Source organism: Oryza glaberrima, chromosome 3 (genome assembly GCF_000147395.1).
Source record: "Oryza glaberrima chromosome 3, OglaRS2, whole genome shotgun sequence".
Taxonomy (NCBI): Eukaryota; Viridiplantae; Streptophyta; class Magnoliopsida; order Poales; family Poaceae; genus Oryza; species Oryza glaberrima.
Genome location: NC_068328.1, coordinates 10,873,872 through 10,888,911, shown reverse-complemented (window position 1 = coordinate 10,888,911; position 15,040 = coordinate 10,873,872). Strand labels below are relative to the sequence as shown.

The following is a 15,040-nucleotide window of genomic DNA, read 5'->3' as shown; positions in this document are numbered from 1 at the left end:
ATATGAAAAATCTTTCATAATTAGGTCAAATTTTGTTAAGTTGATTTTGATAAAAATATGCCAGACCTATTAAATTAAATCAAATTTGTCAAATTGAAACCAAATCTCTTAAACTTGTCTCGGAACAGTTAAAGCTTTGTAAATATGTTAACAAGGTCCGAATAAACAAATAGCTTTAACATAATAGAGTAAAATTAGCAAGGGCAAAAAGGACAATTTGCCTATAAGTTAACGTTGTTATTTTGACTTCATGGAATAGGGTCCGTCTTGGTCTTCAGTTTTGAAAAGCGTGGTCAAATGAGCAAACTTACTTTTAAGGTTAGGTTAGTAGCGGTTAGGTTAGTAGCTAGTTAGACTTTAAAATATGGTCAAATGAACAATTGTCCCATAAAATTTTTACTGCACATATTACTGGATGCAATATAATAGAATCGGATCCGTTGGAAAGCAATAAACGACTCACAATTATTCGAGGCACCTTAAAAATACCTTTTGGCTAAGGCCAGTACATGTCCAACAGCTCGGACTTGTATTGTAAACCTCGCCTCTTTTTTTTTGGCTATATAACGAAGTTACGCAACCTCCTCAAGTCATTTTCTCAATAGTTTTACCTCCTCGAGTGATAGATTGTCTCAATAGTTTTTCGATGGTATCAGAGCCATCCCTTACATTTTTGCTAGTGTAGAATTAGATAGATAAGTGATGGCTTTCTCCTCCAGCCCTGACACCCACCCGCGGCGGCGCCCGGCGCCGCGCTCCTCCCACCCAGTAGATCCTCCACTCCATATCTCTTCCCCAGTTCTTGAATGCTTCCCCACCATCCACTCCTCACCAGGTCTTTTCCCAACCATTCAAAGCTCCTCCTGTCCGTTAGAGGAGGGAGAGCTTATTGAAGAAAGCTGCTCAGATCCTACCCCCTCTGAAGATAGAGAAGAGATCCTCCATGGATCTGACATCCAACCACCAGCCCTTTCTTTGGGCACAACTCGAGGTAAGGAGACTGGCTCTCTCCCGGAGTCGATTTCAAATCTGCATCCAGTCCAGAAAATCCCCAAGCAGATCTTCAAGCAGATTTCTTTCCCCCCCCCCCCAAAGATCTTGCATCTTCCCGGCCTCTTTACTCTGCTGTTGTGAGACAAGATGGATTCCCACCAGTAGCTCGGCGCCTACCGATTGCAAGTCGTCTTAATCGCTCAATCCTTGGCCGACCTCCTCCGACTTCAAGAGTTCTGAGCAGCGGTAAGGTTGTTGATTTGACAAGGCGCAATAACCATGCCTTCCATTCCCAAAGCAGCGTTCCTTCCCAGGCACAGCAAGAGCATTCATGGCAGGAAGTCAAGCAAAAGTTCTGGTGGAGGAAGAAATCCCCATTCAATTCCTCCAACAATCAAGAGATTATGGCTGCAAGGAAGCTGAGATTTCTCAAACACACAGAAGGTAAATGCTATCGTTGCCTTCAACCAGGCCATAAAGTGGCAGATTGCAGGGATCCGCTTCATTGTTGGGTTTGCAAAAGATTCGGCCATCTCTCTTCAGCCTGTAGAGAGCGTCACTATAAATTCCAGCAATCAGAGCAGCTTTTACCACCTCTTTCGCACCCACCTTCACCACCACTGCTCTCCTCCTAAGCCTTCCCCCTCCTCACCACCTCCACTGCCCCGACCTCCATGGCTTCAGTCCCCAGCGGTCTGGTCTCTCGACCAGATTTTGGTAGCTGCATGGTGGCGGCGACAAGCGAGATGGAAAGACTAAAGCAACTCTTCACGGCAGGATCAGTGGTGGCTTGGTCAGATGAGGGCCAGAAGGTGGAAATCGGCACCTTTGCCGATGACATCCGCTCGGCTTTCCACATCCATCGTTCCGACATTCAGATCACAAAATTCCATCCAGAAGATTTCTTCCTCACTTTCGTTAATCATAGCGATCGTGAGGAGGTTCTGCAAGAACCAAGATTGGTGACCCGAAGCGGAAGAGTGTATCATTTCAAGCCTTGGAATGAAAGGCGAAATGCTGAAGTTGTTGACATTCGCTACCACGCCCGAGTCTGCATTGAAGGTATCCCGATGCATGCAAGATCAGAAGACATGGCGGCAAAGCTCATAGGCTGCAAAAGCTCAGTGCACTACATAGAAGAATACTCCCGTCGCCAGAACTACAACCGTACTTTTGATCTTTGGATTTGGAGCTTAGACTTGAGCACCATCCCAAAGGCCACCCAGTTCACAATCACAAGGCCAGATAAAGAAGCAAGGGCTACTGAGATCCCTTTTCCTGACATGGAGCCATCCCAGCCGGCTCCAACTGATACAAAGAAAGGCCTCACTTATCCGGTCATCATTCACATAGACACTGTCCAGGATCTCTTCTCTCGATAGGGTCGGGTCTTCATGTGGCACTACGGAGTGCATGATGATGTCACCCGGATGAGGTCGATGGCTCACCCAATTCAAGCCTGCAGAACCCTTCCGGCGCCGGAGAGAAGGTCTGAAGATGAAGACGACCACGAGCAGCGTTCAAGAAGGAGGCGTAGAAGTCGCTCTCTTTGGAACCGCTTAGGCGGTCGTTCGTCAAGCAAAAGCAGAGAGCCTGGTCTTGACAACCGGAGTTCATACAATCAAGAGACAAGGGGAAGACAGAGAGAACGAGCTGCAGACATCAATAGAAGTAGAAGCCGACATCTGTTCAGGTCGGTCGAAACTGGAGAAACAAGAATCAGGCGTCAATTGGCGACACCTCTGCATCTCTCTGACCCAGCTCCAGCAGACAAGGTTTCCTCCCCCTGCAAACCTTTCAGCCATTCAAGAGATAGCAGCCCTGAAAATGGGCAATGCTCTGCAGTTGCTTCTATTCCTCTCGAACCTCTCTCACCTGACATATTGCCTGTGTCACAGGAGCAAGGGGCGTTGCTCATGCTTGAAAGGCACCTGGATCCTATGCTGCATGAGGCTATGGTGGGAGGTTCAATTTATTCCCCTGACACTACTCTGCCACGCCCTGCTTCCCCTGTTTTTGTTCTTTCATTTGCTGCAGAACCACAAGAGAACTTAGTGCATGAGGCCCAGCATGATGTGGAGACATTCCTGGCGGAGGTGACCACGCCCATTCAGCAGCCACTGTTGTCTGCGCCAGGAACAAAGCTGCGTCGACCCTGCCGCAATAAGGTGACCACTCCTATTCAAAGGCATAGTGCAAGATTGGCACTGAAAGTCAGATGCAGTACAAAGCTTGAATTAATTGCACAAGAAATTCTTGCAAAGCAATTTGGTGTTCTTGATGATAACAAGCTTTTAAGTGATCAAATTAAGAAACTCTATTTGCAGCATTACAAGAAGCCGCTCTCCCCAGCAGACATGAAGACAATCACGACCCTAGTGGAAAACGGAGGCTGCAAAGGAGTTCGTCTGCGCGCTAAGAAGGCGGCCTCTGTGGTGCCGATTTGAAGCAGTTGCCGCGTCAAAAGTTGCCCTACGTGATGATGATGTTAAGCTGCTTAAGTAGAAGAATACTGTCCTTGTTCTCTGTATTGCAAATGCGCACCTCTTTGTGTTTCTGCCAATCTTCCTGGCTGTGTTTCAGAGGTCGTCAGCTGAGCTCCATCCCAGCCATCGCATACAAGGCCCAGCTGAGCTCCATCCCCCCCAGTTATTGTGTCTTCTGTTTATGTCGCAGCTAGACTGTTTCATTCTAAACTGGAATGTTAGAGGCTTGAACAGCCAAGCTAGAAAAGGAAGTGTTAAGCTTTTGGTAGAACAAATGAATGCAACAATAGTCTGTCTTCAGGAGACAAAGATGAATGAAATCACTGATGTTGATGTTCTACACATTCTGGGCAATCGTTTCAGAAATGATTTTGCCTACCTCCCTGCTGATGGCACTAGAGGGGGTATTCTGCTTGTCTGCAATGACAATTTTTTCAGCCTCTCCAATGTTGTTCAGAAGCAGTTTAGCCTCACAGCAACAGTAACCATGAAAAACGATAATGCTAGATGGTCCTTAACTGTAGTTTATGGGCCACAACAAGATGCTCAGAAAATTGAATTCCTTGCTGAACTCCAGGAAGTTGAACAGATGGTTTCCCTTCCTTGGCTTATAATTGGAGATTTCAACCTAATCTACAAAACCTCGGATAAGAACAATAGTAGGCTAAACAGGGGATTGATGCAGCGTTTCAAAGGTACTCTAGACAGGTTGGGGATAAAAGAACTTCACCTTTCAGGGAGAAAATTCACTTGGACACAGGAGTGTGCTAACCCAACCCAAACAAAAATTGATCGTGCTTTCTGCTGTCCTGATTGGGATGTCCTCTTTGACTCTGCGCACATCTCTGCACTCTCTTCGTCCTGCTCCGACCATGCCCCTTTATTCATAACTGGCTGTATGGAAAGAGAACAAAATAATTCCTTCCGCTTTGAATCTTATTGGCTCAAGCTCCCAGATTTCCAGCAAGTAACTGCAGAGTCCTGGAACAGGCCACTACAGACTACCAATCCTTTCGTGCGACTCCATTTAAAATTAAAAAGGCTGGCAAGAGATCTTAGAAGATGGAAATCAACCAGAATAGGAGATATAAGATTGCAATTGGCAATTGCAAATGAAGTAGTCTTTCATCTGGATGTTGCTCAAGAGGATAGAGTATTATCGGAGGAAGAACAGTGCCTCCGGAAACTCTTAAAATCAAGGGTGCTTGGACTGACAGCTTTAGAGAGAATACGACTAAGACAAAGAGCCAGGATCACTTGGTTAAAGCATGGAGACGTTAACTCTAAATTCTTCCAAATCAAAGCAAATGGTAGAAAGAGAAAAAATCACATACAGATCCTTCAAACTCCAGATGGCTTTGCTGTAACTAAAGATCAAAAGGAGGAAGAATTGAAGCGTTACTTCACACAAAAATTAGGAGCCTTTGCTCTCAGAAATCAGAGATTAAACTTGGCTGCTCTCAATCTCCCTACGCTTGATCTCTCAGATCTTGATGATAACTTCACTGAAGAAGAACTCAAAAATGCAATCTCTGACTTGCCTTCGGAAAAATCTCCTGGACCAGATGGATTTATTGGAGCCTTTTTCAAACAAGCATGGGACATAATAAAAATAGATCTCATACAAGTTGTTTCCTTCTTTGGAGATATGGGATGTGCAAGACTGCAAGAACTTAATTCGGCACATATCTGCCTCATCCCTAAAAAGGCGGATGCAACAAAAGCGGAGGATTTCCGGCCAATAAGTCTAATGCATAGTTTTGCAAAAATAGTAGCTAAATTACTAGCAAACAGACTTGCACCAAAATTAGATGAGCTAGTCTCTCAAAATCAAAGTGCATTCATTAGGAAAAGAGCAATACATGACAATGTCCTGTTTGTGCAGAACATGATCAAATCGTTTCACAGGAAAAAAAAAGCCTACTCTTTTCCTCAAAGTTGACATATCGAAGGCTTTCGACACAGTTAATTGGGCATACTTGCTAGAGGTCCTTCAAATCTTTGGCTTTGGACTTAAATGGTGCAACTGGATTTCCAACCTACTGGGTACTTCCTCTTCTGCGGTTCTTCTTAATGGTATCCCAGGTCAGGAAATAGACCATGCTAGAGGTCTTCGGCAGGGCGATCCCCTTCCCCCCATGCTTTTCATCCTTGCAATGAAACCCCTGCACAAATTATTCAAGAAAGCAGAGGATCTTGGCCTTCTCTCTAGTCTGCAAAGACAGCGGCGCTTCAGATGCTCTCTCTACGCAGATGATGTTGGTCTTTTTATAAAGCCCATTCGAGAAGAAATGCTAGTCCTTCGTGGAATTCTTTCTGTCTTTGCAGATGCCAGTGGACTTCACACAAACATGGAAAAAACAGAGATCTTCCCGATAAGCTGTAACGGAGTCAACCTAGATGACTGCCTTTCCATCTTCCCAGGTAGAATTTCAAACTTCCCATGTAAGTACTTGGGCCTGCCTTTGCACACAAGAAAATTGGGGAAATTAGAGCTTCAACCTCTGGTGGACAAAGTGGGATCGAGAATTCCTGGTTGGAAAGGTCGCTTCTTCACTTCAGCAGGTAGAGAGGTGCTGGTTAAAAACACTCTTTCCTCTACCCCAATTTATCACCTAACAATTCTCCAGCAAAATAAATGGCTTTACAAAAGGATCGATCGCCTTAGGCGAGCTTTCCTTTGGAAAGGCGACGATCCTGAAAACGTTAGCGGGGGCAGTTGTCTTTTGAATTGGACAGCCGTCTGCAAGCCCAAACCTTTGGGCGGGCTTGGAATTCTCAATTTAGAGAAATTCGCTCGGGCTTTAAGACTTCGATGGCTCTGGTACGAATGGAAAGAGGAAAATAAACCCTGGATCAATATGGAAATTCCATGTGATGAGATGGACAGAAATCTCTTCAGAGCAAGTACACAAATTTCCCTGGGAAACGGAAAGAAATGCAAGTTTTGGTCACACAATTGGCTGCAAGGATACGCTCCTAAAGACATAGCGCCGACATTATTCAGATTAGCAAAGAGGAAAACAAACTGCGTAGCCTTTGAGCTGCACAATAATCACTGGATCACTTCCCTAAGAACAATCACTTCAATAAATGAGATCAATGAGCTGGTGCACCTAGGCAGTAAGCTGCATGAGATCAGATTACACCCCAATTCTTTGGATAGTATCACGTGGAAGTGGACTAATCATGGTGAATACTCTGCAAAAAGCGCTTATGAAATGCAGTTTGTAGGATCAGTTGCCAACACAAATTTTATGCCACTTTGGAGAGCTGAAGCGGAACCTAAGCATCGGTTCTTTGGCTGGTTAATTTTACATCAAAGAACTCTCACAGCTGAAAACCTCCTTTTAAGACATTGGCCATGCGATTGGATTTGCAGCTTATGTACAGATGCTTTTGAGGACGCAAACCATTTGGCAAAGGAGTGCAGTTTCACTAACACGGTTTGGTCCCAAGTTTGTAGCTGGCTGGACATCATGCAGACCCCAAATCAACTACAGGATGCAAAAATTTTAGAATGGTGGACCTCAATCATTCATTCAACTTATGGAAGGAGAAGAAGAAAACTGATAGGGGCACTTCTTATAACCTGGTGGCAGGTGTGGCTTGAGCGCAATCGAAGAATTTTCCATCAAAAGCAACTAAGTGCCACCCAAGTAGCTTTCTTAGTAAAGGAAAATATAGATGCCATTCAGATTTTGCGCCATACATAAAGGCTTGTGCTTAGCTCTAGTTGATAGCATCATGTATGTAAATCTCTGAAAATGAAAACTGAAAATGTCACCTAGTGGTCTGCTCTTTCTTGACCTCAGCTCCTGCCGTCTTTTGCTTCAAAAAAAAGAGCCATCCCTTCCAAAAAAATGCATCTAGCAACGGGGGCTGCTAATGGGCGCACACACGCTGGCTGCTACGGCTGTGAGTTATCATCGATCACTGGCATAGATGTAAGTATGGCATACGGTTGCTCTTATTCAGAATCCAAATTATTCAGCTATAACAAATTAACACATATAGATTAGTAAAAGGAGATGGCAACGCCTCGTGGCCAGGCCGTGATGACTGACGCGAGTCTAAAGTTTATCGCACTTAGCACGGACGAAGGACAGCTTGCTGTTCTTCAGATCGTAGAGTACGTGCATATTCTGCTGCTGGAAGTTGCCAATTATGGTCATCTCGCCTTCAATAATGGCAAGGCAGATACTGCGGTTACCCGCGTCCTTTGCCTCGAACACGTAGTTCTCCCGGGGCAGGTGCATCGTCGCGCCCTCGAAGTGCAGCACCAGCTTCGGCACGTGCGGCTTCCCCCGCGGCGGCGCCGAGAAGCAGAGTAAGGGACCCGTCTCGTTGCCGGCCACCACGGGAAGCTTCACGTGCGCGGCGAACTCGTCACGGACGAGCCGGTAAACCCGCGGCGGCAGCGAAGTGAAGGCCGTGCCGGAGTCGATGATCGTTCCGCCGGTCCCGTTCTTTAGAGCGAACGCGGACTCCGGCACCGGCAGCCTCGTCGACCCGACGGTGATGCCCTTCAGCGAGAGGTAGTAGAAAGTTGGATGGGCAGGGTTCTTGATTAGAGGGGTGGTCTGGACGGGGCCGCGGCCGTTTTTGTAGAGGTCTGCCGGCAGGTCGAACAGGACAGTGCTCGGTTTCCGTCCAGATACTGCGGTGAAGCAGTGGGAGAAGTTGCCCACTTTGAGCTGCGACGGGAGGGACAGTGGCCCGCGGCCGAAGCCAGCGATGCCTGTCTCGTTGGAGCGGAAAATTCCAGTGTTATTGAGGCCGCAACCGAAGACCACGCCGGGCACGGAGGCGCCGGCGACAAACGAGAACGTCTCCACATCGAGGAAGCCGATCGTCGCCGACTTGTCACCGTAGGAGTAGGAGTAGGCGCAGGTCTGGACCGTCTAGTTGACGCACATAGTCACACTTGGGTCCAGCTTGCACTGCGTGGAGTCGCAGGAAGGCAAGGCGAACGTGGAGGATCTCGACGCGTCGTAGTAAGGGAGAGACTGGTTGAAGCATACAGCGCACGGCTGGCACTGCGTCCAGACGAGGTCGCTGCCGGTGTCGAGCGTCAGCTGCACGGGCTGCGGCGGCGTGCCGATGGCCAGGTGCAACAGGTACTCCGTCATAGGAACGCCGTCGTCGTACGCCCCTGGGGATACGGGCGCGGTCGCTGATGAGCCCGAGAGGAGCCGCGGGGCGCGGGCCTTGCTGCGCAGCGCCATGCGGCGCATCAGCTCGCGCCCAGACAGGCCGCGCCGGCGTCGACCTGGGTGAGCTGCATCCGGACGGACGCCGCGGCGGCATTGCAGCAAGAATTAATGACTAGAGCTGCAAGCAACGCGGGGATCAAGAGAACTAGCTTCTGCATTTTGATCGGCTGCTTCGTCATTTCAGTGATGGCGTGCTTATTGCTAGCTACTGCTTTTGCCTGCTTGGTGAGTTTGTGTTGCAAATACGAACCCAACGTTGGCTCCATATATATAGCGAGGTTATGCACGTGTTGGTTTCAGGTTTTCAGCAACTATGAATTCTGTTGTTGCAAGTTCTCAGCCGTTTTTGGACTCGCGGCGCGCGTTTATGCATTTTAAATGATTATCTTTTCAACAATTCAGCCAGCCGCCCAGCCGGAAGAAACCATTGAGGACGTATTGGACGGAGTCAGCATTCTGCAAACGAGAATATACATTGAAATCCGTAGTCCTGGCATCTTTAATTTTCAACCATCTGCGTTTTACCCCGTTCGTTTTAGCTTAGGAACCTACTATGTATGTACGTCTCGCTCATTGTTTTTCACTCACCTGTTTGAACTATACTTACTGCTTTTACTTGCCTATTTTATATTGAACTGCCAGAATGCAGACAAACGACTAGGCTGAGTTCTAAACAACTAACCGAAACAGCTAGTTTCTCGTTTTCTTAAGCACATTTCCTGAATTGCTGAACGACACGTACGTTTCGTGTAAAAGTTTTCTATACAGAAGTTTCGAATTAAATACACTATTAATCATGTGCTAATGGATTGTCTCATTCCACATGTCATAAAAAATCCGAAATTTTATGATCCAGACTCGTCATAACCAATTAAGACCACTAGTAGCAGTGGTCTCATTGTGCTGTGTGAACTATAGATGGCCAAATGGGCCGCTCAGCCCAGCATGACCCAGGCCCGGTCGTGCCCGAGCCAAGATATGTCAGGCCGGCACGACCCGACCTACGCGTCGGGCAGTGCATCGGCCCACGTGCTCCACTTATGGCCCAGGCACGACCCAATAAGGGTCGGGCTGTGCCAAGCCGGCCCGAAGGCATAGGCAGCCCATCGTGCTTTCTTTGAAATAAGTCTATTTCCCCTCCTTCCTCTTTGGTATATATAGCTAAAATAAGTCTATTTTACGTCCCTACTCTTTGGGCCATGCCATATAATACGTCTATTTGTCCTCCCTATTCTTTGTGCCATGTATTTCACATGGTTGAAAATAAGTTTATTTCACCTCCATGAACTTCGTGCCGTGCCATACCGGGCCGGTCCACTGTGCCGAGGCATAGGCCCAGGCACAGCCCAACAATCGGGTCGTGCTGACGGGCCTGATAGCGATCGCGCCGTGCCATGCCTAGGCTAGGCCAAAACCTCATGCCTTGGGCTGGGCTGTCAAGCCACGGACCTTATGGCCCACTATAGCGTGAACTAAGACCACATATAAACCATAGCCTTCACAATGCTGAGTGGTTTGAAATGGCCCAAGTCAATCCAAAGCTACTGGTACAAGCCACACAACCCAAAATGCATGATCCATAAAAGCCGCATGTTATTTTTCAATTCTACCCCTTTGCTAAAAATAATAATAATCGCTCCGAATTTGTTTCCATTCCCACTACCTCCTCCCTTATCCCACGCCGGAGCTAGAGCGGTCTTCTCTCCCCATTGTTTTCTCCCTCATCCTCGTCATCGGAGCTGGAGTTGGAGCCGGCGCTTCCATCATCCTCGCCACGAAATTGGAGCCAGAGCCGGAGCCATCCCACGCTATTGGTTGGCTCGGCGAGGCCACTGAGCGGATCTGATAGTAGATTGGTGAGGCTAACAACTGGGTCTGCTTGTGGGCCATTCGTCTTCTCGACGGCAACAACGGTCTTCTTCCCATTGGCGCGGTGCCACCGTACAACAGAGAGAGCAAAGAAGGGGAGGGCTAGATGGAGCTCGCTCCGACGTGGAACCCATAGACCACGGGGGTTGAGCGTGGGATCAATTCTAAGGCCCTTCTACATGAATAAATGAAGACACATCTTAGATGATTATCAATTTGGGTAGACCTAAAAAACTTAACGGGTTGATCAAACTGTGATACGGTTGGATACGGCTATTAAGAAAGTAGGTGTAACAATCCCCCAAATTTCTTGCTCTCGCGTCGTCCTCCCCTAGGGTGGCACGGGAGGCGACAACCCGGCCGCCCCTCTCCCTCCCTTCCGCCTCGCCGCCGCCTGAGCGGCTGCTGGCAATGCCAGCCGACCGTAAGGACGGCGGCGGCGGGGTCTCTCGCCGACCTCACACCAGGCGGGCATTGGAGCCACCCTAGGTGGGGCGGCGGTGACCGCTAGATCCGGGCCGCTCTGGCCGAATCTGGCGGGGTGGCGACTCTCGGCGGGAAGGACGGCGGCAACGGCGGCAGGGAGGGCGACGGTGGGGATGGCGGTGGCGGTGGGGACGGAGTCGGTCGAGGGTGCGAAGGAGCGGCGGTGGTCCCGTGTCGGCTTGTGGCAGTGACGGCGCGGTGCCCGGCAGCGATGGCGGCGGTGTCCCCCAGATCCGTGCCTCTCGGCCGGATCTGGAGGGTGGCCGGTGGCAGGTGGCGACGGCGGCGGCGGTGTGGCGACGACGACGGCGGCGGTCGCGGCAGTTGACGGCTGCGGTGTCGGCTGGCAACGGCGGCAGTGGCGGACATGGCGTCAGGGCGGCTGCTAGCTACTTGCTGGAGGAGGGCGACGGCGCAACGGCGGTTTGTGGAGGCGGCGACTGGCGTCGGTTGCAGTGGCGATGGGCGGCCTGTGACTGTGGACGTAGTGGCGATGGCGACGTCGGCAGCAGGGAAGGAGTCGGGTGCGAGGCGAGGATGGCGACGGCGAGGTGACTAGGCATTCGGCAGCAGCGGCTGCGGTGGTGGTGACCGTGTCTGCGGTCACCGGAGGCATGGCGGCCTCGGACAACTAGCCGAGGGCGTGGGAGACGGCTACATCTGGTCGGCGCGGCATCGTTTGGTAGAGGGGTCGGAGACCGGCTTGGCGCAGAGAAGCGCAGCCGATGGCAGCGGAGGCCGGCTCGGCGCGAGAGGCGCGGGCGGTGGAGATGGAGGCCGGCTTGGCACAGAGAGGTGCGGCCAGCGGTAGAGGAGGCGACCTAGGTGTGAGGAGGAGCTGCCGGTGGGTGTGGCGCGGTCTTCGGCGCACGAAGGCTGGTCGGCGGAGGACGCCGGTGCAGGGATCCCACATGTCAGTAAAGCATCGGTGCGTCAGCCGTGTGCAGGTGGTGAGCGGCAGGTGAAAACCCAGTCCGGCCTTGGCCGGACCGACAACAATGGTTATCCCCCCTCCTGAGAGCGTTGTTGTGTTGTCTCACCCCTCAAGGATGTTTGCCGAGCATAAGCCCAGTCTAGGCTCCTTTGAGTCCCGACGGACGGCGGCAGCGGTTTTTCCGTCGCTTCTCTTCTTGAAGACGTCGTTTTGGCATCCCCTAGGGGGTGATCTCGTCCGTGTCCCTTTGTTGGTCTAGTGGCGGTTGGTCACGCTTAGCGGCGGCCGGTCCGGTGTTAGCCTTCTCCTGGGCTTGTGTGTTGGCGATGTCGGCGTGTGGATGGTGGTATATTTTTTCCTTTTTCCTGGTTACGACCCTCCAGGGTTGTATTCTTGTAATTTTTTTCTTGTTCTATCAATAGAACTTCGCACCGTCTCGTGCGAGTCGTTAAAAAAAAGAAAGTAGGTGTAACTAAATTGAGGAATGTTGCGATTGAATGAGAAGTACAGGTAGGTGGAGTAATTGAATGGTGAAGGGGTTGTGGTTGGTTGGAAAGGGAATGTTGATGACAAATTGTTATATTTTGAGACAAATTCTTAAGGTAGTTCTTATATTTTAGAATGGAACAAGTAAAGATGGCCAAATAGACCACCTGGCACGACCCGACCTGAGGATGATTAAGGCACTGCCCGAGATCAATCAAGCCGGCACAGCCGACCGACATGCCGTGTCGTGCCCGGCCACAAGGTGCACCTACAGCCCAAGCACGGTCCAATAAGACTCGGGTCGTGCCTTGCTGGCTCGAAGGCACGACCAGCCATCGTGCTTGTCCTTGGAATAAGTCTATTTTACATCTGTCATCTCTTTGGGCCGGCCACTGATGGGCTACGGCCTACGGGAGATGGGGATCATTGCACGTCGTGCCAAGAAAGAGGCCGGTCGGGTCGGGCCGGCACATACCCGACAATAATTGGGTCGTGCCATGTCTAGGCCGGGCCAAATCTCCGTGTCATGAGTCAGGCCGTCTGGCTGTGGGCCTTTTGGGCAACTATAGGAGGGAGTACTACATTTTAGACCGGATTTTCTTTTGGATTCTTTTTTTTTTTGGACCAATAGAACTTTTATGACAGCGTAATTTTCATCGACGACGATGTGTTTACAGGAAGATGCAATTCTAGAGCTCGTTGCAGCGTGCAGGGACAAAGGACAGCATGTCGTTGGCCAGATCGTAGAGAACGTGCATGTTCTGCTGCTGGAAGTTGCCTATGACACTCAGGTCCTCCCCTGCGTTGATAGCGAGGCAGGTGAGTCTTCTTCCCCCGGTCTCCTCGATCTCAAACATGTAGTTCTCCCGGGGCAGGTCCAGCGTCGCGCCCTCAAAGTGCAACACCAGCGCCGGCACGTCGGGCTTGGCTCCCGGCGGCACCGAGAAGCAGAGCTGGGACAACGACGACGTCGAGTTGTGCACCGTGAGCTTCGTCTGGGCCACGAACGCGTCGCACACGAGGTTGTAGACGGCCTCGGGCAGCATCGTCATGCCGGTGCCGGAGTCGACGATGGTGCCACCCGTGCCATCCTCCTTCAAGGCGAACACCGATTCCGGGATCGGCAGCCTCGTCGTGCCCACGGTTACGCCCTTGAGGGAGATGTAGTACGCTTTCAGCTGAGACGAATGGTACCGGATGAGAGCGGTGGACTGGACGACGCCATGGCCACCGCCGGCGGCGTCGCTGTAGAGGTTCGGCGGAACGCCGAGGAACACGGGGCTCGGTTCTGACCCTGTTATAGCGGTGAAACAGTAGGAGAAGTTGTCGACTTTAAGCTGCGCCGGCATGGACAGCGCGCCGCGGGAGAAGCCAGCGATGCCGGTCTCGTTGGACACGAAAATCCCGTTGTTAAAGAGGCCGCAGCCGAAGGTTAGGTCCGGCACAGAGGCGCCACCGATGGCATGATCGGCGCTCGCGAAGCTGAAGGTGTCGGAGTCGAGATGACCGGTTGTGATGGAGTGGTCGGCGTAGGCGTAGGCGTAGACGCAGATGCCGTTGCCCCAGCTCTGCTCGCCACAGGAAGACCAGGTCAGGTCGCGACATATGCGCAGGTCGCAGGGCAGCACCGAGAACGTCATGGAACGGGACGGGTTGAAGCGTGGGAGGCTTTGGCGGAAGCAGGACACGCACGGCGCGCACTGTGTCCAGGTGAGGTCGCTGCCGGTGTCGAGGATGAGCTGCACCGGCTGCGGCGGCGTGCCGATGGCCATGTGCACCAGGTACTCCGTGTCCGGGACGCCGTCGGTGTAGCTCCCCGGGTCCACGCGGGCGCTCGCCGCGCGCCCGGAGAGCAGGCGCGCCGAGCGGGCCTTGCTGCGCGCGGCCATCCGGTGCAGAAGCTCGCGCGTGCTGAGGCCGCGGCCGGCGTCGGCGTGGGTGGCGTGCAGCCTCAGAGCCGCCGCGTCGCATCGAGCAACGACGGCGATCACCGCAAGCAGCGACAGTAGGAGAAGCATCTTCTCAAGCTTCTTCATTTTCACTTGCTTCGATTCCTGTAGTAAAACAAGAAGTATGCCTGATATTCACGAAATGGAATTCAAGATAGAAAGAAGTCCACATGTACTGTGGTTTTTAGTCCTGCATCTTGCTTCCTTCAAATGCAGGCTTGTGCACGCAGTTGTGAAAAACGAAGAATCTTGAAACTGTCTACGGACGAATAATTAAAGCATTTCACTTATTTCAACTCCAGACCTTTGCAATCGTCGGAAAAGAAAAGGAATTTGAAATCGCGTCGGATCGATCCATATTAGTCATTTTCCTTCATATATGATGCGGACTTGGTCTTTAAAGCGTGTGTGGAATACGATTTTTACCAACTCTGTGTACGTCGTAGCTTGTTGCTTACAATTTACAAGCGCACAGTGTCCACGGACTACAGCCATTGCGTCAGCTGGTGTACTTTGTCAAATAAATCGATAGCTCGTAAAAGAAAGGTAATCCGGATTATCTTCTCCCACTTGACAGACAGCAACAGGATGAATCAGAAGAATAAGGGAAGTCCGGGTGCA

At 50.8% G+C, this 15,040-nt stretch overlaps 3 protein-coding genes and 1 pseudogene across 3 annotated transcripts; 2 read left to right on the top strand and 2 right to left on the bottom strand.

Moving 5' to 3' along the window:
- The first annotated feature begins 1,667 nt into the window (after positions 1-1,667).
- On the top strand, positions 1,668-2,375 carry LOC127765313 (uncharacterized). The gene has a single exon (XM_052290184.1). It carries the CDS (start codon positions 1,668-1,670, stop codon positions 2,373-2,375), a length of 708 nt encoding a protein of 235 aa, XP_052146144.1.
- Positions 2,376-2,432: 57 nt separating this feature from the next.
- LOC127765309 (uncharacterized) lies at positions 2,433-3,440 on the top strand. The gene is made up of 3 exons (XM_052290180.1): positions 2,433-2,768; positions 2,892-3,161; positions 3,321-3,440. The coding sequence occupies exons 1-3, from the start codon at positions 2,433-2,435 to the stop codon at positions 3,438-3,440; spliced, it is 726 nt and encodes a 241-aa protein (XP_052146140.1).
- Positions 3,441-7,552: 4,112 nt separating this feature from the next.
- Positions 7,553-8,874, bottom strand: LOC127765145 (aspartic proteinase nepenthesin-1-like; annotated as a pseudogene).
- Positions 8,875-12,812: 3,938 nt separating this feature from the next.
- On the bottom strand, positions 12,813-14,728 carry LOC127766039 (aspartic proteinase nepenthesin-1-like). Its single transcript, XM_052291047.1, has one exon. It carries the CDS (start codon positions 14,504-14,506, stop codon positions 13,160-13,162), a length of 1,347 nt encoding a protein of 448 aa, XP_052147007.1. The 5' UTR covers positions 14,507-14,728; the 3' UTR covers positions 12,813-13,159.
- Between the last annotated feature and the right edge of the window lie 312 nt (positions 14,729-15,040).